Source organism: Netta rufina, assembly GCF_964035555.1.
Source record: "Netta rufina genome assembly, chromosome: 2".
In the NCBI taxonomy this organism is placed as follows: Eukaryota; Metazoa; Chordata; class Aves; order Anseriformes; family Anatidae; genus Netta; species Netta rufina.
Genome location: NC_140124.1, coordinates 5302316 through 5324168, shown reverse-complemented (window position 1 = coordinate 5324168; position 21853 = coordinate 5302316). Strand labels below are relative to the sequence as shown.

At 48.7% G+C, this 21853-nt stretch overlaps 1 protein-coding gene across 3 annotated transcripts in view; it reads left to right on the top strand.

Annotated features, from left to right (window-relative positions):
- The window catches only part of LOC311222394 (mitogen-activated protein kinase kinase kinase 3-like), a 63855-nt gene that overhangs the window by 21838 nt on the left and 20164 nt on the right, over positions 1–21853 (top strand). For 2 of the 3 annotated variants that reach the window (XM_084306664.1, XM_084306665.1), the window contains exons 3-4: positions 16923–16966; positions 17976–18075. In XM_084306664.1, coding sequence (XP_084162790.1) covers positions 16923–16966; positions 17976–18075 — 144 coding nt within the window. Of the gene's footprint in view, positions 1–7974; positions 8085–16922; positions 16967–17975; positions 18076–21853 lie in introns of all 3 variants that reach the window. The other variant, XM_084306663.1, reaches the window with a different exon arrangement.

Below are 21853 nucleotides of genomic sequence, written 5' to 3'. Positions count from 1 at the left end.
TAGCGATCAGCTTGTTGTGCAAGGGCTCTTGTTCGCCCGTGTTACGGTCCCTGCTCCACAGATAAGCTTAGAGGCACTTGGAAGCAAAGTGATTTCCCCTGTTACACCTCCGTCAGTAAGCAAAACACGTCATGGCCTATTCTTTCTCCCTGCGAGCTAATGGCACAGCAACACGTGTGTGAATGTGGCCAAATTCCTGCCTCACAATGGGGTGGCCTCATCCCCCTTGCTGATGGGGAACGGCCCAGGAGCTAGGGGAGTGAGGTGAACAGATGAAACAAGTAGCAAGCTCTCAATGAGGTATGGAAGATGATAACGTGGGACTTGGGTGATGATCTTGTTGAGTCAGCTAAAAATAAAAATAGTTTAAGGCGAGTAGAGCTGGTAAGAGCTCTTCTTGTGAGGCCCAGCCCTAACATTGCTTCATGCTGGGGACCCGTTTGGGACCAGCATGGCTCTGGCCTCCACTTCAACTGTTCTGACAGCAAAATGGCATCTGCTGAGGGTTGGGGAAGAGTTTAAGGGATCAATACTTGAAGAGATGTGGGCGGGATACGCACTTTGGGGTCCCCACAGCGTGGAGGCGTGGCTGGGCCTGTGCACCTCGCTGCAGGCTTGGGGAGCCATGGCAGCCAGGCCTTGGCTCTGCCAGGGCTGGCTGAGCACCACTGCCCTGTGGTGACATTACAGTGTAAATCAACAAGCATCAGTGAAGCACTGAAAACCCTTCATATCCCTGAAAATGTGTTTTTTATTTTTGAACCATCGTACCTCCAATTCCAGGATCTGAATTGCTGCAGTTGCTGGCTGGTTTTGAGGGGCAGCGCCCATTTTCTCCAGCCCTTCCCTCGTCAGTAAATCTCTCTTCCCTCTCCAGATACCACCCAATTTTAACACAGACATCTGTCCTGTAAACCAGGGGGCATTAAAGGGTGTGGAGCACACACACTTGGGCCCCACAAGTTACTGCAGGGCCCCAGTGGGGCTGATGGAGGTGGCTGCAGGGAGATGGAAGGAGGGGGGAGGCCAGTTCTTGTGCCTGAAGGCTTCCAAAAACCTTTGGATAAACCTCACAAGGGCGAAGATTTTTGTCCATCCCAATCCTGTCCAGCTTGGACACCCATCACAGTCCAGCTTTCCTTAGCCTATAATGGTGGGGAGCTTGTGTGCCCTCTCGCTAATCAAAACCAACTTGTGGTGGTTGGGATGTTGCATGGCTCCTATCTGGGGAAAATGGCTTTTAAGATGGATTTCACTGCTGTCTGCATCTGTGGTGACATCTGAGGATGTCTTCTGACAACATTGTGGGGGGACAGGGATGCGGAGGAGTGCGACACGTGTCAATTTGACTACACACATTGCTCTGAGGGATGGCTGTTTTGGGAGGGGAGGGTCGTAATGAAATGCAGATGTTGCTCTGCTTTCCCTCTCTGCCGAGCTCAACCAAACACCTTTCAGATCCTGAATGTTTCTATTGCAAGAGTCCACGGTAAATCTCCAGGATGACTGTACATTGGGATTGTGCCGCAGCCTTTCACGTTTCTCAAGAAAAATTTACTGTGCTATTTGTGGCTTAGCCCCCACAGCTTTTACACGAGTGGTAAGACTTGCTGTGCTGTGCCCTCGAAAGGTTTTGGTTTTGGTGTTTGCATCGATCACTTAGTGTTTAAGGGCATCATTCTCACCTTACCTAAACTGAGGTGAATTCCCTGTAGCTCTCTGTTTTCCCTGGGGAAATTCAGAAGTCAGTCCAAGTTCATTATCTCACGTAACATATCTCAAATATGTTGCAACATAACATATTTATTTGCTAGCTTCTTCTCTTCTGCTGTTTTCTGAAGGCTCTTAGTGTTGTAAGAGCCCAAATGCATCTAATATAATGTTATTTGCGTCGATGAATATTTTGGGGACTGTTTTTTTCGTGTCATTGTGGAGATCGGAATTACTTACGTATGTGATAAATGATTATTAGTAAAACTGTGTAAGATGGTAACTGGTTTAGCTTTTTGAAACAAATTCTTGCCTTTCCCCCAAGCCAATTGCTAGCTGCTAAAATCTGTCCTCTTTTACAGGAGGCTGTAAATGGAAGAGTTGTTTTTGATTCAAATACATTCTCTGACCTGTGAAATTTTATTGATAGCTGTGTGGGTTACCCAAGGGATAGCTTATGATGGGGAGTAGGAGGCAGGACTCTTAAAACAAGCTTTATCCCCTGATAAAAAGATTTGTGGGGTGGTTATGTCAGTGCGTGAAAAACAGGTATTTTATTGGATATTTGGCGTGATGGACATCTGTAAATGCCTCAGATGGGTTTGCTTTTGTTCCTGGTTGCACTGTAAAAAGCAAATTTGAAATCCCAAATTTTGTCATCTATGGAGAACAAGTGTTTAACATTGATTTGGCAGGTAAAGTATCGATGACCTTCGATACCTATCAGATCGTGTAGCTTTCAACATCGCAATTCCTCAGCTAGGATACGTGTTGTCAAGAAACCCCAGCACCTCGCAGCGTTATTTATCTGGGGGAGCGTCTGCGTCTCGAGCTGGAGACGTCAGCGAGCGAACACCTGCCAAGAAATCCTGCATATCAGAAGGGTCTTTCCTCACTTCCTCCTGTATAATTGCTCTGGGTGACCTGCTGAGCTGTGCCCTGCCCTCGAGGCGTACACGGGTGACCTTGCTGTCCCTTGGGTGGGGTTGCAAGAAGGTGAATGACAGCAGGATCCAGCTGCCGCCGAGACTTTGCTGACTTGCAAAGGGAACGTGCTCCGCTGGTGGCTGCCACAGCGGCTAGCAGTCTGGGCTGGGGGAGGGTAATGGGGTGATTTTTCTCCTCATCAGACACCAAACGCTGCTCTGGACAGTAGCAAAGCGACTTATGAGTGTGGGTTTCATTTAAATGGGGGATTATCTGCGTCTCTGTCACGGGATGGCTGCGTGCAGCAGCCTGTTTTCCTGCAGGTCATTTGCAGACAGCCCTTCTAAGGGGGAGAGTCGCAAAATGGTATTTGAAGCTGTCAGAGCATCTGGTCCCTTCCTTACTTGCTTGATATGGTCCAAGCCAGGGTCTTGAGCTTGTGTTTCCTGCCCAGGAGATGACTGATCTCCCTCCTAGTTTTGTCTGGGACAGTGTTTACTTACTAATTGATCCCGTCTGCTGTTTGCTGTCTTTATCTCTGCACTTGATGTCTGTGCAGCTGGTATTTTGTGCGTGGCCTGAATGCAGGTGGCAGGACATAGCCACTGCTGGAGTCTGTAGGTTGTGAAGAAACCTGAAGGTCTGAGTCCTTTACAGGCAAGGATGCTCTTTCTTCCTCAGTAAGAGATTTGTCTTCAAGCTCTTTTTCCCTGTTGGCTTTTGGAGGAAAGACAGCGTTTGCTTTCACAAGAAGGTTCTCTGATACCTCCTTAGTAGAGGTTAGTGCTATTTTCTTGGACCAGGGAAGCAAACTGGGGACCGATATGACCTTGACGTGATGAAGGCAGTGAGCAGCCCAGCTTGCTGCTGGTCCAGTAGATGTGAGCTGTTGCACTGGCAACGTTTGCTGCTATCCCGTGCTCACACTCCAAATAGAAATGAAAAGGTTTTGTGGCCGCTGAATGTTGCATCCTGCTGTCTCCAAAACACTTCAGATACGAAGTTCAACGAACAAAGTATGAAGCAAGCTCCACTCAGACTGGAACTCGGAGAGACATCGGTTACAGCGAGACTACTGAAATTATTGCGTGAGCTCTTCAAACTGAGACTTTCTGGACAGCTTTCAGAAAAACACTGTTGTGTCTGTTTGATTCGAGGTCAGGACATGATATAGACACTGCTAAACGAATTTCTGTGGCCTTTGTATCCATCCAGGAAGGCCAGATCGAGTTAAACCCTTTCCGAATTTAAACTCTATCAAGCTGTTTAGCTCTGGCCGCAGACTTGTGCAGTCTTGGTCAAGACTTTTGTCTCTCTCAGATTCCTGTCCATAAAATGAGGCATAAACAGCAGCTCATCTCTCCTCCCGTGTGCCAATTTAGCCAAATTCCCAATTTCCAGCAGAAACTGCCCTTTGCTGGGTACTGGGCGATGCCGGGCGGGGAGTCCTGGCTTTCCGGGGCTCTCTTTGGTAAACGAGTAATGTCTTACCCCAATTAATCCGAAACCAGAGAAAACGAAGGGATGATGTCCTTTGCAGGCCAAATTTAAGATCGTTGATGTTACAGCCACGCGGTTCCACGTTTCTTGGTTGCGTCGCCTTGCTGAGAGGGGGATGCTGGCGAGGGGCAGGCGCCGCTGGAATTTCCACGGGCACGGCTGCGAAAAGCACAGCGGGATCTTCAGTGGCCACAGGCACCTCCCGGCTGTGGTTTTACGCCGGATCTGAGCAGAAGTGTGTGTGGCAGCGTGCGGCCCCTCGGCTGCCCGCTCCTGCCTGCCTTCCCAGTGACTCAATGCCACCTCTCGGCCCTTCTGCAGCACCCAGGACTTTTCCCGAATTTTTCCCAGCCCAAGCTCTGCCCGGTGGGCTGAAATCAGAGCTCATCCTGTTTTACAACACCCCGCTTTACTTCTGCAGGCTTTTCTTTTTTTTTTTTTTCTTGCCCTGTGGATGGAAGCAGCCTCATGGCAGTACCGTAAGCTGCGTCTTAGTAATGACCTGTGAGCCAAGCCAACAATAACAGCGCTGTCTAGACCATCCGAACACAGCTAAATTATTCCTTTGTCCCTCCTTGATTTGCTTTCTCTCCTGATTCTTGGATTGTTTCGGGTGGTCTGTGCTGACCTTCAGCCTCGCTATTTCTCCCATGCCTTATTTTATTATTATTTTTTTATTTTTTTTCCCTTTTTTTTTCGTTCAGCACTGAGCTGCTGTACTAAGACTGAAACTCCAGGTTCCTCTCTGCCGTGCAGCAGCGCCGGAAACGTGTCTCTGAAGGGCAGAGAGATGTGTCACGCTGTGGCTTTCTGCTTTTGCTTCGTACTTGATTTTTCCAAGCTCTCGCTGCCCCAGATTCGCATCGGTAGCGCCTGGGACTTGCGAGTCCGAAGGTCTGACTGAATGGAGAGCGTGACGAGAGGAGGAGGTGCTCCAGGTTTGATACAAGATCTCACCAAAGCGGGTCGGGGTGATTTTAGTCAAGTTTCAGACCCTCTCATATCGCTGCAGCTCTGCTGGTCATTGCTCGGCTGACTTCTCTACATAACACCAAAATTTAGGGAATTATCTTTGAGACCTCCCGACCTCCGTTGTATTTGGTTGGAAGTGGTCCTCGGGGGGGCTGGCAGCGTGATCGAACGAGCTTCGTCACAGGAAGCTGATTAAAAAGGGCAAAACTGAGGGGTTGGTGGGAAGGAGAGAATAAAGAAACGAAACCGCTAAGAAGGGAAACGGCTGGAAGGAAGGAGAGAGCCGGGGGTGGAAGACGAGACACGGGGGATGGAGGGCTGGTGGCAAACAGCATTCCCCCAAAATTTTCCCCCAAGGAGAGCCGTCCCTCCCGCTCCTCACACGAAGCAAACCGGGGGAAGCGAGCAGCCTGCGCCGCCCCTTTCGCTTCGGAGCCTCGGGAGTGGCATTTGGATTTAATTAGGCAGCCAGCCGCTTGCTTCAATTTGCACTGAGCTGGCGGAGCCGGCTCCTCGTTTCCATGGAACAAAGTTCTCCACCCTTCCAGGGAGTCAGCTCGGAGACCCCAAAAGCTGTAATGAGGATGGGCAAGAGGCTTGGGTCTGGAAAGCATCAGGCCCGGTGCAGAGCTGTCACCCAGAGGGCTGCGAAGCCTCAGTTTTGCAACCGATGATGCAAAACAAATCGTGCTCCTGCTCCGAGGTTACCTTGGAGCGTGGCGTGGGGTTTTTTTTTCTTCAAGTGTTCAAAGCTGCTCTGAAATTGCAGCGTTTGGACTAAAGGCACGTGTTTTTTCAAGGAATACCATATTTCTGCTGCTGCTTGAGTAGGGTGCTCTGGTACATAGATGTTTCATGCTTCGGTGGCAGAAAACAGGCTTGCTTGCTAGGACAGCAAGAAACCATCTTGTCTTTGTTTTGTACCACTCTTCCATGATGGCACGGATGTGTTTTCTGGTTTATGACACATCACGTGTAGGTTTTTATTGTAAAAGAGAAAAAAATGCTCATGTGCTCTTCAGAATCCCCTCCAGCATCAGGTTTTTAGTCAATGGTAATGGAAAGGGGCTGAGTTGGCAGCCTCAGTATTAGAAATCTCTCCTCTTTCGTCCTTTTTGCTTCTAGGCTGAGAAAGTGGGTGGCTGGGCGTTTCTGGAAAGGGGCTAGCTTTAAGCAGTTGGTTTTGGAAATGAGGGGGTGCTTCAAGGAAAGGAAACTTCCTAAGGAAAGGAGGCTTTCAGTCATGCAGGTGAGGCTGCAGCACCAGGAATTTGGCAGTGATAGGATCCACTTCAGCTCAAGGATCTCTTTTTCAATGGCTTTATTGGTGCCATGAACTCGTCCTCCACATCCTAGCTAAGATGTAGATATGGGGAGGACAGCGCTGAGCGGCGTGGCCGTGCTCACAGAAGCCCAGCTCTCTGCCACTGCCTGCTGAAACCCCGTTTCCCCGTGACATCGGGGACTGTGCTTTGTGTCATCGCGCTCAGGAAACTTTTGTTGTCATTCAGGTTGGAAAAAAAAAAGGGGTGAGGGGCATTTTAGAGATTACAGCTAGCTTTGGTGGAAAATTCCTGGAGGGTGGTGTGTGGGCTTTTTGTTTTTGTGTGTGGCTTTTTTTTTCATTTGTCCCTCCCCCATTCCCTTCCCCCTCCACAAAATAAGTTTTTTTTCTTCTGTTTCTGTGTTTTGTTTTGTTTTTTTTCCTACTACAAAATCTGTCTGGAAAACCAGGCTTGTCCCCAGGGGTCCCTTTTTTCAACAACAACAGAAAGTAGGAAAATTCTGGTTCTTTTGTTTCTCCTTTTTTTTTTTTTTTTTTTTTTTTCTCTTTCCTGAACAGGAACAAACCTCCTCATAAACCTCCTCATTTTCTTGAGTGCTTTATTGTGGCATCCCAGGTTATATTCCCTGCCACTCCTCCCGAAAAACACATCCACGTGCTCACTGAGCAGGGAAATGTGGAAGGGGCGAGGAACTGTACCGTTAAGTACTTCATATAGACATGTTAAATATGTAATAAATCAAATAATAAATATAATATTAAATATATTTATATAGAGACACATCGACTACAATAAAAAGTTTTTTGAGCTTTAAAAGAAACACCAGATTTTCAACTTTTCCCCCTTACTTTAATGAGGTGGCTCTGGGTACGCATGAGAAGCCTTTTTCTTAATCCCTTTTTGTCACAGCTTCAGTCCCGATGTGACCCGGCCACGCATGACACAGGAGGAACAGAAAAAGAGGAGGTGGTGTCTGAGCATGAAGACACACGGCGTACACATCCCTGGGGAAAAAACCTCCGTGTTTGGGTCCAGCCCCATGCGTTTTCATGGCAATTTTTGTCATCTTCATCTTCCTTGCAGACTTGGAGTTAGGTGTACACTCAGCTTGGCGTGGGGGTGGCTCAGGTCCTGGGGACGCTTGGTTTTCCACAAAAATCAGGAGCTGTATTCGTATTTATCCAGTAACAGCTGTGTGAACGTAATATTTGCCCTTCCTGACTGGATCACGAGCGTGGCAGCACGCACAGCGTGCCTCTTGTAACAGGTTTCTCGTCCTCTCCCCTGGTTTCTCACTGGCTCTAGGTTTGAAACTCTGAAGGGCCCCATGGGCAGCAGATGTGGCTCTTCTGGGGGATCTCTGTCTCCTGTGATGAAGAAACTTTCATTTCCTACACACGACGGGTTGGGTGGGCTGTGCTGTGTAGTCTTAGAGTGCCTCCCTCCACAGCAAGGCTGCACATCATGGCTTGGGACCCGTTTGGGTTGAAAGACAGCGTATGCGATGCTGTATTTTCACTCCCTGTTTTCAGGGCTGAAGCTACCTTCCGTGCTTCAGTTGTCTTTCCTTCTTTTGCAGATGAAGAAGAAGCTCTGAATTCTATTATGAAGGATTTGGCAGCGTTGGGCAAATGTGGGGGGTTGCTGGACAACAACAGGAATAAAAACAGTGTCCACTCCAGCAAACAGGTAAGGCCTTGCTTGAGTCCACCCCAAGTAGAGGTGGGCATGGTGCTCACCAGGCCAGGAGCACGGAGTTTAAATGTTAGAGATGAAGTTAACAAGTGCTGTCGGAGCTCAGCACATCAGAAATAAAATAATTTTACGTCGGCGTAAGCTCTAGGATCTCTTCTTGAAGAGTTACAAAGAAGCTACAGGCAGCCCCATATCACAGAGGGACAGTGAAGGACCAGAGGATGAAAATGATGCTCCAAATCAGTCCTAAATATTGAGACAGAGCCTGAAACTGGTTTCAAATCTCAAATGCCACCCCCAAGGCTCTTCTTTCTCCTGAAATGAGAAAGAATTTAGTAGAATTTGTTACTGAATTTAGTAGAATTTGTTACAAGCACTGCAGCTTTAAGAGTTAGATCAGTCAAATGTTTTCTGTTGACGGTGTTGATGAAATTCAATATTTATCACACGCACATTTTACTTCAGATATTTTATAGATGGACTGCCAACTTTGAGCTGTAGACACCCAGGCTCTTTGGGGAGGAATAATGTCATTCTTATATAAAGTGTTTAAATATTAATTACTGGTGTTTATCTTTGCGCGCCTCAAACAAAACGTTTTGGCCCTGTCGCGTGCTCGGCGTTGATGGAGTGAGCAAAAAGCTCGTCCCTGGAGCAACGTTAGAAGTTATTTGCTGACATTGATATAATGTGTAATAGCTGAAGGGGATTTAATAGGCGATTTGCATATGGAACAAATAGCATACAAAACTGAAGTTGTGAAGAAAATTCAGTCGTCAGAATACCAAGGCAAAAAAAAAGTTGGGGGGGGATAATTAGGGGTGCTGGGAAGCTGCTGGAGAAGTATGCAAGCAAATCCTCTTGGAATCCCTCTTCTAATGCTATGGCTTAGAGGAAGCTTGTAATCAGCGTCACAACTGCTGAATGCCTTGCAAGGAAGAAACCAAACTGTCATTTACAGTTGTCGTGCCTATTTTAATGGCATCTGTGCTGCAAACAAAAAGCTCCCGAGTGTGGAAGAAGAAAATCCTTTTCCCAAATCCCCCCAGACTTCCTAGACACACGCAGACGAAAGCACACGCACACGTCGCATGTCTGTTTTCAAGCGTGTCCTGGCGGTAGCAGCTGTCCAAGTTGAATCACTGGAGCTGTGTTCAGCTCAGGCTGAAATAAATCCAAGATGTTTACAGGACTGACCGGAGACGTTCGGAGCTGGCTCTGCAGCTGCAGGCAGAGCAGACGATCCAGCGCAGCTTTGGATGGCTCTGAGGGCAGCATTTTCTGCGAGGCGATGGGTGGGGACCATACCAAACCATCTCAGGATGCTTGCAGGACAGCAAAACTTTTCAGGCTTCTCTTACATGCCGTGTTTGTTTTCTCACAACGGGAGAAAATTCCTGCTGTCGTTTTTGAAAACGATAGCTAGAAACACTGCAGCTGTATGGTTAACCAGATATTTAGTCAAAAAATGAGGAAAATAACAGTTTGCACTGTCTGAATTGTTAACTACAGAGGTTTCATGAAGTTGAATTCTTGCAATCAAGTTTGTATCCACAGCCCATCCACTCCATCTCCTTATACCTCGCCGACAGGGTCACGTTGTGCTCTGCTATCAGCTTGAGAATTGCTGGCTGCCCCGTGCATTTAGTCCTATCCTGTTAGGAATCCAACTGTTCTTCCCAAAGACAACACGGATGCTTGGAAAAGCATTCCCTCCTGTATCCTTTTCCTTTTTATCCATAAGTGGATCGCCCGTAGCTGCCTGCTCAGAATTACTCAGAGCTCTCCGCCGGAGGAGGCGCAAGTAGTCAGCGTCCCGCACCCCTCGCGCATCCGGGGCTGAGGATTCAGACCAACAGGCCCCCCGAGATGAAGGGCGTTGGAGTTATGTGGAGCTGTTGCTTCACTCAGTTGGCCTAGCTGGAACAAGTCTGGCTCGCAAAACGATGGGAGTCTGGGCTGCGAGGTGGGGAGTGGCCACAGGAGGTGGAATTAGCGGGGACCGGGTTCGTGTTTGCAGCTCACAAACCCTTAATTGCCTTGTTTGGGTCTTTTTTTTTTTTTTCTTTTAGGATCTGATGGCAGGAGCTGGGAGGAAATTGTTATAGAAATGTGATTTGTTGTTCCTTTGGTACTTGGCGTTCCCACTTTTTTTTACGCTGAGGTTGGCTGATTCGGGCTGAGCGATGCAACGCACATTCTCCTTTCTTGGACCAGGGTTAAGGCACGGGGCATTTAGATGCTCGATGCTCCTCTTGGGATTCTCATTGTGGGTGTCTGTTACGAGGCCCTGTAGCCACATGCTCACACATTGGTCTGGACGTTCAGTTCTCAGATTAAAAAACAAAAGTTATTTTTTTTCTGTGGAAGAATGCTCTCTGAGGCATGGGAATCCTTCTGTCGTCGTTCCAAATTTCTGCTGAAAAACATTTTAGAGGAAAATGTGTCGACTAACTGTCTTGTCCCTCTGTGACTTGCAGCGTTTTTTTTTTTTGGTCCACAAAGAAATGCAACCAAAATGCTACCTCATCCCTGTCTCTTGGAGGGGTTCCTCAGTGCTCTCTTGACAGAAGATGAAATCTGGAGCCTGCCAGATCGTGTTGCTGATCGGACTGGGCCACACAAGAAAATAGTCTGCGGTGGTGTGTGCTGCACAATATTTCTTCCCAGAGATAATGACAGATTTTCCTTTAGATTGTTTTACGGAGGGAACTTCTCCCGAGGCAAATTGCTTAAAAATCTTTCTTTTTTTTAGTTTGCTTTCCTTACAAATGAGTTTTTGGGACCCCAGAGATCATCCTGAAGTTATTCCTAGTGCATCCTCTGCTCTGTTATTCCTCCGTTATTCCTTTTATCAGTCCTTTATTCCTCTAGTACGGCTGGAAGGAGTCCTTTCAGGCAATCTTCTGGACTGAACAAACAGCTTCTAGCAGTTGGCTCGGTTCTTCTGTGATGCGAGAGAAGGGCAGGAGGAAACGGCAGCACAAAGATGTGCATTGTGATCCCGAACGAAAAAGATGAGTGGGATAAGAAGGGAAGCCACAAAGAACTAGCGACCCCAAACAGAACCGTGGAGGAGAAAGCAGCAATTATATTAACGTCTTTTTGCATCTGTTTATATGCACATCCATTTAATTATATAAATAGCACTTGGCAGCGAGCAGTGCGGGGCTGGTTGTCAGTGCTGGGCTTCAGTCTGACGCCGAGGCGTTGGCGTGGGCCTCTGCCCCGGCCGATGACAGCCAGCAGCTCCTCTGCCCCGTTCCTTTTGATTGCCAGCTCTCCCACGGCAATAAAGGCCGATATTTGTCGGGAACATTTCCCCGTGCAGGGCAAGTGTCAGACTGACCTAAAAGTTGTTCTTTTAGTAAATTACCTCTGGACTCTCTTTTGGCAAGTTGAACGCAGCATAAGGCTTGCTCATAACCGGGATAAAATATAGCTCATGTTGCAGGGCTCTCTGTAGGTCTTCAAGCAGCCTAAAAAGGAGTTTGGCTTTATCACCTCAGTTTTACTGTTGGGGAACGTAATGGGGGTCCACAAATACCACCCTGAAGATGAGAGTTGCTATGAGGAGAGCTGTGGGGTCTTCCCACACCATGGGGGCAGAAGCAAGAGACCAAGAAGGGAGTAGCATCGGCTGGGAAAGGCTTGGCTGGATCTGGCAAAGGCAGTGGGAGTCCCAAGGATTTGGGGGGGAGGCTTCCCCTTGCCTGCTGTGGAGCTGACTTGGGTGCTACAGGGTAACACCCAGCAGAAATCCTCTTGGGAAAAAGCTATTCCCTGCCAGGTAGGTGGTTTCAGATGGGCATCTTGAAGTCTGTGATTTGTGCTGCTGCATAAAACCAAAATATCTGTAACAAGGAGCAGCAAACCCTCTAGACGTGATCTTTCCACTGGCCTCAGGGGCTCACATGCTGGTCTTTCTTATTTGGAGGAAGAAAGCTGTAAGGATTCGGGGGGACCTGGCTATCTCGTAGCTCCCACCCACCAGGAGGAGAAGGGGGCAATCCCAGACAAAACCCTTTCTGTCGGCTTTGCTGAAGAGCACGAAGCGCGTGGGGGTTCTGTGTGGATAATTCCTAATGACGCCGATTAGTCATCTCCTATTGTGGTTTAGGGACACAGTCCAGCTGTCTGGCTTGTAACATACATCCCATTGCTAAAAGCAGGGGTGAGCACAGGACTAATCCAAACAACATGCGGCTTGGGGAGGTAGAGAAGCCCCCTTGGCCTGGCTCTGCGATGCTTATTTCTCTTGGCTGCAGGCAGAAGTTGAGGAGAAAACCCACCTTTTTGTAGCTTTGTATGAAAGAGTAACTAAATCTCCAGTCCTTGAATGCCACAGTGCTCTGTGGGGTTTTCTCATTGTTTCCTAAGCCAACAAGTAGAAAATGAAAGAGTTGAAACCGTTTTACCCTCCAGCATGCAGAAATAGATCTCTTTCATTGCCCTTATTTTACCCAGTTTTACCCAGAGGGGAAACTGAGGCAAAGTAGGTGTCATGGGTGGGGAAGAGCAAAACTGGAATGTCCCTCTTGGTTCATTCCGGGTTCAGACCAGAATACCATTAGCTGAATTTGAGAGACAACGATGAGAGGAGTCTCGAATTTGAAGTTAACCCTGGCTGAGGACTTAAAAGAATGGCAATTTTTGGTGCTTCAGCTCTGGGTGCCGTGCTAAGACACTGCCAGGGGTGTCTTGCTGGGTGTCTTCAGGCAGGACTGATCATCCCTTCCCTATCCGTGGTGATGTAGCCAGGATGGCCCTGTCTGGTCGGGTGTCTCCTACCAGTTTGGGCCCGTGCCCCCAGTCTGATTGCCCCTCTGGGCAGACAGAGGCTGAGGGTGCTCAGCACCTCCCGTTCCTCCCAAGCCGTTTCCATTTTCGGCCCTGCTACGTGTGCTGCTTCTCTCTGTGTGTGCTTTTATTACAAACAGCAGTCGGCTCTTCGGGGATCTCTCTAGCAGATCATGATTCACCTTGCTTGGAAGCACTTTTTCCATTTCTCCGACATCTCGCCTAATCCCAACCAGCTCGCTCTGGTTCTCCAGTACCTCGGAGGGCTCCAGGGGCCACCCCGTGTCCCCTGCCAAGCCCCGCTCAAGGGCTGTGCTGGAGGAGCCCTTTCCCCCTCACCACCATCGCGTTCCCCTTCACCCTGACCCCAAGCACGTAGCTGCCGCCCTGTCAGCGCTCGGAGGCTGTGGGCTTTTCCTCTTTGAGTGAAACGAGAAGTTTTAAGGAAGAAGCTAAAAATATACGCTCTGGAAAGCCTGGAAAGATGGTGATGTATTTGTGGCCGCCACAGTGGCTTTGCTTTTCCTTTCTGAAGGCAGATGGCAAGAAAGAGTAAAACACCAGGAGCCATTTGTTAGTGAGGCTGGAGGAAATGCCAGCACGAGTATCTCGGGGAAGAAATTATTCCAGAAACGAAGGGAATGACTGTGGTATTTCCTGTCAGTGTTGTCGCTGGTTTTGTTTGTGTCGCAGCAGGGCCTCAAGGCGCCATTTGAGACGCGGGCTCCCCGGTGCCACGTCGGATGCGAACGTGGAGCTTGCTGAAGTACGTGCAGCCCGGGAGACCCAAGGTCTATATTTTGGACCTGGCTGCTCTGCTTCATCTCCTCGTGTCCTAGCACCATGGTGTCCCCTGCTTGCTTTTGAAATTGTTCATGAAACCATAGCAGGCATCTACTGCAGCTTGGCGTGAGGGCCGATTCCTCACAGCAGGGCCTCACCCCTCACCTCCGTGTTGAACACACGCCCTCCTTAGACATCTCGCCCTCTTCTCCTTTATCAATTAATGGCCTCCTGATTGTGGGGCAGAAAGAGTCCGTCATTAACCTCATTTGCCATCTGACGGCAGCGAGGCCTAGGCAGGGCGAGCAGCGCGGCCTGGGTTGTGCAAGGAGTCGCTGCTGTCATAATTCCTCACAAAATTACAAAACTGAGGGGTGAGCAGTGCCTCTTCTACCTCAATGCCCTCATGTCATGTTGAGCTCCTGACAGAAAAGAGGCTGATTTTGCCTCCTCTTCATCACGTGTTTGAAGCCCTGGGTGCAGGCTCGTGTGAGGTTTAGCTCCGGCACTTGGCGTTGCCCCAGGCTCCCTGTGTGATCTCAAACGAGCTGCTCCGAACCAGATTTCCATGGGTGTAAAAAATCACAGCCCACTCCAGCCTTTAGGAAGTGCTTTGCATCCTCCCGGGACTTCCTAGCGCTTTGGGCACTGCCCACTTTTTTTTTTTTTGAAGGAAAAAAGTATTTGTCGCTGGTGGCGGTGATGAATTCAGCTTGAGCAGTGAGTCAAAAACGTGAGCAAGCCAAGGGAAAATAACTGTAACCAGCTCCTCAGAACACATATTCATATATACATACATGTTTTTCCCCTCTTCCGAATACTTACATGTTTAAGATCTTGCTTTCTTTGAGGGAGGCAAGAGCGTAGTGGTTTTTACATCACCCCAAGGCCTGATAATCTCATGAACAAACGAAGTGGCTTTTCGATCCTCTGATGCAGCCGGGGTGTTCTCTGCTTTGCTCAGAAAAAGAGCGGAGCAACGTGGGGCAGCTGGCCTGCTTCTGTTGGCTTCGGGCCACCGCACATCAGCCCTGTTGTTGATGTGGAAGAAAAGGATGCAGCAGGGTCGTGGCTCTTTTTTTTCCCTTTTCTTCTCTCTCCGGAGCTTTACACAAGTGTTTTGACGTTTCCCGGCCACAAGCTGTTTTAAAAAACTTGTTTGTCTGCGAGGTTGGTTTTGCTCAGCACAAACACGCCGCGGCTGCTCCATCCCAGCTCAGCGCAGCTTTCAGGTCTGTGCTGAAAGTGAAACCTGTGTTTTGAAAGGTTTCCTGCAGTGAGGCTGGAACTGTGTGAGCTTTTCCCCTTACACGTCCTGCTCTTTTGTAAGGAGAAACCTCGAAAGTTCCTCGTCCTGATTTTTCTCTTGTTTTGGAAGAGGACTCTCCAGGGCTGCATGCTGTGAATCCACTCTGGCTGATTTGCTTCCAGCATCCAGGAGAGGTGAATTAATTAACCAGGCACTGTTCAGATAAAATATCTGAATAAAATTCAGATAAATGAAATAAAAAATGGCACGAGACCTCATTTCGTGTTTTATTTTATTTTATTTTTCCTTTTCTAAGCTGATAATCAAACTTGGCAATTCCACACATATTTGGCTGTCTCTCTAGAGTGATTCAGACCCTCAACATTGGTCTGTTATGGTCATCTTTTCTTTTCAATTTTGGCCTGTTTTGTCCAAAAATAACCTGGGTTGGTATTTTAATGCTTTGGGCCTGGTTGTAGAAATGAACCACGAGTTTGAGCAAACATCGTGGGGCTGGAGAACCGGCTGCAGACACCGAGGTGATGTCAGTGCCTGTAACACTGCTGAAAAGCCCCATTTTGTGATGGTTCTTCCAGTCCTGTCTGGAAATGCCACAAGCAGAGCTAAAAGGGATGTGTTTCAGGTGATGCAGTGTGCTACCCTCTATCTGCCAGGGTTTTTAAGCTTTTTGACTGAGTCTCCTCTAGGCTCAACTGCCTGAACTTTGTTGGGTGTTCGCAGTGCTCAGGGAGCTGCCCTTTTAAAAATAAACCTAAGGACACCCGGCTGGCTCATTTTCCTCATCGGAGTCAAAGCTGTTTTGCTGCAGCTCTGCTTTCCCTCTGAGAGGATGGAAAGTGTGCCTTCATGTGCTGGAAATCCAGGGTTAGAGATAAGGCCCTCGCTCAGGAAGGGCTGTCATCCACCCAGGCAGGGATTGTTCCCGGTGGCGAGGGACTGAGTCCTCCCTGGGGTTGTACTTTTGAAGGAGGTGGCGAGTTCTTTTTCTCCATAGGATGAAAGCCACTGTTTGAGGAGGCTGGTGGGGATCAGTGGGAGCAGAGTCCTGGTTCACTGGGGTGACAGTGTGGTCTGGGAAGTAAAAGGGTTTTTCATCTGCCTTGGATGCCATTGGAAAGTCCTGGCACGAGCCGAGGGATGCTAGAGGGATGCTTGGCTCAGGCTCAGTCTGAGAAGCTGAATGAATGAAAAGGCTTCTTTTGGTCTTACGATAGCTGCTAAATATACACAAGTAGAGGAGGGAAGAAGTGCCTTTTACTGGTGTCTGTGTGGTTGTGTTCCCAGTCTGCCCATGAATCCACTGGAACTTATTTGGGCAAAGCTAAAGGTTTCTCCTGGGGTGAGCAAGAGTTCAGGGTGCGTATTTACTGTGTGTGGAGTAGTGATACCTGATATACTTTGCTTCTTGCCCTTTCACCCTTGTCTGAGTGCAATTTATTAATATTACACAGATGAGTCACGGAGTGATGGAGGTTGGAAGGGACCTCTGGAGATCATTTAGTCCAAGCCCCCAGCTCGAACGGGGTCACCTGGAGCACGTAGCGCAGGATTGTGACCAGGGAGGTTTTGAATATCCCCAGAGAAGGAGACTCCACAACCCCTCTGGCCAACCTGTCCCAGCACTCTGTCACCCTTGCTGTAAAGAAGTTTCTCTCCATGTTCAGGTGGAGCTTTCTGTGCTTCATTTTGTGCTTGTTGTCTCTTATCCTATCACTGGGCACAACCGAAAAGAGTCTAGCCCCATCCTCTTGACATGAGTAAGTGTCCTCTTGTTTACAGAAGACTTTTTTTCTTTGGCAAGTACGCTTATTAGCAAAGCAGTGGAGTTTCCCCAAAGTCCAGCAGGAAACTTGGCCCTAAATAGATCAGACACCCAGCAGAGTTAGGGGAGTCTCCCTGAGAACTGCTCTGCGGTTTGGATCTGCCTGTTAGTCCGGGACACGCTTTGGGACCTAACTCTTTTCTGTTTTTAATTTCAGCAGCGAAATGTCAGGATCAAGTTTGAATATGAAGGAGAGAAAAGGTATGTACCCACCCCAGTCCCCTTCCGTGTACAGGGACAAATTACCCTTTTTACCCAACAATGTCCCACTGACTTCAGCCAGCTGCAGATGAGCTCACAGCAGGATTTATTCCCCTGAAATCAACTACGATTTTATATGCAAGAGCCTTGCCTCATCATCCTGTTCTCCATAGTACCTCCTGGGATTTGCATGCGCTCAAAGTGCTTCCAAACTGGAAGTCATTAAATGCCTCTTACCAGGGACGTAGGGTGCCCAGTTGGATCCTTTTCTCTTTTTAATTCTTGAGCCTTGCTGAACTGCAGCTGAGCTGCAAGTCTACAGAAACGTGTCCTTTGATTAGCAGCCTGTGACACTTACTTAAGATAACCAGATTTTAGGCACGGGTCCCATAAAAATAGAGCTGGGAGTTAAAGCCTGCACGCCCTTCCCTACTTGACATTTTCATGGAATCACCTCTGCTCGATGCTCAGTGAATGTGGCAGGGCAGGCCACAGGGCTGGAAACTCACAGACTCACAAAATTGCATGGGAGAAACAAAGAAAATTCAAATAATGTCAGTGTGGGGCTAGCCTGTACCTGTTGACGTGTACCTCTCGAGTGCCTGCATGTGATGGTACAGGACAGTCACAGGATGTCAAACTGAGCCATTCCCTCCCTGCTCAGAGCCACTCGCTGAAAATGGAGGTGATAAATCACTCCCTGACTTGTGACCCTAGGGCTTCTCTCATGAAATGCTGCTGGATTTTCTTTTTTTCAACCTGTAAACAGGAGGGGGAGGAACAGAGGAGCTGTATTAGGATTTTTTGTAGATACTCTTTAAGGGTAGGTCAAGTCTTCTCTTGGGCGTAGCAGCTGAGCAGCATTTTTATGAGTGTAAAAGCAAGGAGCAAGCTCTGTGTTCTGTGATAGAAGAAGACCAGTCCTTATTTCTGAATTGTCAGTCTAATTCTGAATCCCAATATGCTTTTACTAACTCAATACTACTGCTGTGTTTGTTTGCAAATCCAGGATCATCCAGTTTCCAAGACCAGTCAAATTCAAAGAAGTGGTGCAGAAAGTCACGGATGCTTTCGGACAGACGATGGACTTGGTCTGTGTGAACAACGAGGTACTCCTCCTCTCTTTATGGCTAAAGGATAGTTTTAGGGTACCTGCTGCTCACTTTGGAATTGAGTAACAGTTTGTTCTGAAGGCCGTGATTTAATTTTGTACATTCCTGTGAAGAAAAATATTCTTACTTTGTAAGAATTCTTACAAATTCTTAGTAAGAATTGGTATTCTTACTAGAATTCTTACTAGCAGGCATACAAGAGCTGTTGTCCAGACGCCTTTTGGTTGTATTCTCTGACTCCAAGCCAGGCTTTCTCCTTCTTAAAATAATTTCAGTTAAAGCTTATTAATTGATGGCATAAGTAAATTGACCTTCCCCCAGAAAAAACGTCCCCAAACTCAGGGAGGTGATGGAGACATTGTCTGCACAGCCAGCAGCTGCCAGTGTTTCTCCATGAACACTATTTGGACCAGATAGGGCCAAATTTCAGAGCATTTCTTGCTGGTGAGGGTACACATGGGGCAGAGAACAGCCCAGCTGAGACCAAATGGCTTTCATGAGAGCCACATGAAGTGAAAGCCTGCTTGGGTTGGATGTGAAGACTCCTCACCTTGGGAGCAGTTTTAGGAGCATGCTGAAGTCCAGAGCATGAGGGACAGTGTGAGTAAACCAGCATACTTCATCCAGCACTGACTTTGTTTCCCCTTGAAGTGGCACAACCCTGTGCATTTTCTTGTGAGCAGGTCTGCAGTGAAATGGGCCTCGCTGTGGGTTCCTCTAGCGGGTCCTGTGGCCACATTCACATGGCCAAGAAACCCTCCCTCTGCTATCCTTGCATTTTAAGGCTTGAAAACCTTTCTACTCTGACCTTCCAGTGAACACAGACCACTTTATTATTTTTAACCTGTTCCTTGAGCTCAGCACTGGGTCTGAAAGGAGCATATGCAGGCTGCTGCTGAGGGCCTTCACCTAGAAGGGGGCCATCCTTGGGTGTCAGCTCTGGTACGCTCAATGTTTTCTTGTGAGGCACCTCCCCTTCCCTTTCAGTTAAGATTGAACCCAACAGAAGTTGCTGTTCTTTATTAATAGATACCTCACGATACCAACGTGTCCTCTGGGCTTTAGCTTTGAATGCGGTCTGGTTTCTAATCTCGGGCATTCTCTGACAGCCCTCCCGGGAACAGCTCGCCATTGAATTCTCCAGGAATGACTCATTTCATTCCAGGTTTCTTTCCACTGGAAGAGAGGACTTTTTTCCAACGACGGCAAACAGAAGCCTAAATAGTGCATTTTATCCTATTTTAGAGACTGTAATCCTGGGCATGTGCAGAGAACACAGCGGGACCCGAAGCAGGCCTTTGGGTAATCCTAACTTCATAGGGCTGAGGAGGGCCTTCAGTGGTTTGTTGCTGTTTTTATATACATCAGAATTCCTCTTTATGAGGAACTACACATTTGGGAAGCAGTAGCAATTCGGGGTGCTTGTGGCAGAAACCCTATAAACAGACAAACACTGACCTTTGGGGAAATAAACCATACGTCCCCATGGTGACCCTCCAGGGCCTGTAGTGTGCTCTCAGCCTTGTTTAGTCTCACGTCTTCAAGTCTCAGAGGTAGTTTGTCCACAGACTCATTCCAAGGACATCTTTCACCCTTTCTTCATACTCAAGGGGAGCTCTGCAGCAACTCTTCGTAGCTCCTGGATGTTTCTCTTGCCGTAGCGCCTTGTAGGCCGAAATTACACGGAGGGCAGCAGTCCCGTACAAAATCTGACTAAATGGCAGTCCCTATCCTAGAGAAATGAGAGCCTTGAAGCCAAGGTGGACAAGATGAGCATGCCAGCTGGGTGGAGCAGGGGCACGCATGATTCACATCCTGGTGGGCCCATGGAATCAGCGGGTTTGGGCTGGTGCAGATAAGAGCGGGGCCTGGCTGTGGATGTCCCACGCAGGGCATGTCTGCACGGTAGCAGCACAGCCAAATCGGGCCGTGGAATCAAACCACGGGCAGCATGGTGTGGTGACTTTTAGAAATCTGGCTGTGTTATGGCTTGGAAGAGTGTCTTCTGCAGCAAATCCTCTCTGAATTTGCTCCGTGGTCGCTGCCCAGCAGCTGCTCCAGATGTGGTGAAGCGTTCCCGTGTCCCACCTCTGTCACCAGCTTGTGAGGTGACCTTGGGCAGATCACTGAACCTCTGCGTGCCTCCAGTTCCCCTCTGCGACCTCCCTCTGAGCGTTGCTTTAGAGGCAACCATTGCTTCTTCTCAGCATCATTTCAGGAGGCTGAGGGGAGTTAAAGCCTAGGGAAATGGTAGAAGCTCCGCTGGGGGGGGAGGGCTGTGTAAAAGCATATTTAACAAACATTTGTCGAGAATTGTTGATGCCAGTCAGCCCTGTATGGGGCAGGAAGATGAACTAATTGACCTCTCAGCTTTTTCCCTAACCCCATTTCCTACTATTCTTTGGCTTTCTGCAGTGTCTTACGCAGTGAGTCCGAGCAATAAAGCTGTGGCTGGTGAAAACTCACCCTGTGAAATCGCTTTCTTAGGCTTATTTCTTGGACCTATATTTAATTCCATGCCTGTATCTGTTCCTGATACCCATGTGTGCCCCAGTGTAGAAGCCAAAAGGAGCAAAACCTACTTGCCAGATGCGGGTGATCGGTAAAGCCAAGCCAAACACTGGCTCCTGGCCCTGGGAGGGCAATTTCTGCCTGATATTTTTGGCTCCTCAGGAGCAGGCATGCGAATGTGTTAATGTTGTCAGCCTGGAGTGAGCTGCAGAACATTTTGTTCACAGCAGCAGCTGAGGGGTCGCAGCTCTGAACGCTTGTGAGGAGCTCGGTGAGGAGATGGGTGAGCAGCGTGTGGGACCCGTGAGCTGTGCTTTAACCTCCTGAAAGCCTCGAGGGGTTGGTACCTGCCTGGGGAGCACTTTCCCCTCACACACGACCCATACTTGGCAGACTATGGAGCGCTCCGTGGCAGGGCTTTCTCAGCTTCCTCCTAGAGGCCTTTTCTGACACAAAAACATTGAAATAGTTTTTGGACAGAGGCTGCACAACCTAATTCACACGGATGAGTGTGCTGAAAGCTTTGATCTAGGGTCTCTCATGGCTTTTTGTAGAAATTTATCAACCGTGTTTGTGTACCTTAAAGCAGAACACCCCTGGCTCAGCCTGGGGTAGGTGTAAGCTCAGGCCTCCCTCCTACCCACAGCTTTGATCTCTTGAGGGATGACGATGTTAAGCCCGGTGTTTAGCCTCTAAAAGAGGTAGCCTGTGTGTGACCCAGCTCCCTGTCTGCAAAACGGGGCTGAAAGCTGACCTCCCTTTCACCCAGGAGAGGAGAAACACCACCTAAACCTTGAGGTGCCCGCACAGCAGCCACGCAAACACCTGAAATGAAGCTTGGCAGGCTCAGGCTGTGGTCTGGGGGTGGAAGAGGTGACTGGAGGAGTTCCCTGAGACGAAACCTTGTCTGTGTTGGCCGGGGCCTTCCCTTGACCTGCTCATCCCCAAAGCCCTGGCCTTAGTGCACGCGGTCGGAGGCGTGTTTACCTTCAGGCCAGCAGCCAAACCGGTGGCAACACCTTGGGATGGATCAAAAAGGGAGACACAGGCAACTTTTGAGCATCGTCTCCTTGGGCAGTGGATCTGAGGCGTGTTTGCTGTGGCTGGGGCACGAACTCTGAGCACCCAGAGAGCCGCCTTTCACAAGGGCAGGGCTCCCAATAAGGCTGGTGTGGCTTTACTGGGAGCTGTGGCCGCCCGGTCCCTTTGGTAAGCAGATCCCGTGTGTGCTTTGGCACAGGCAGGAGCGTGACGTGCTCTGCTG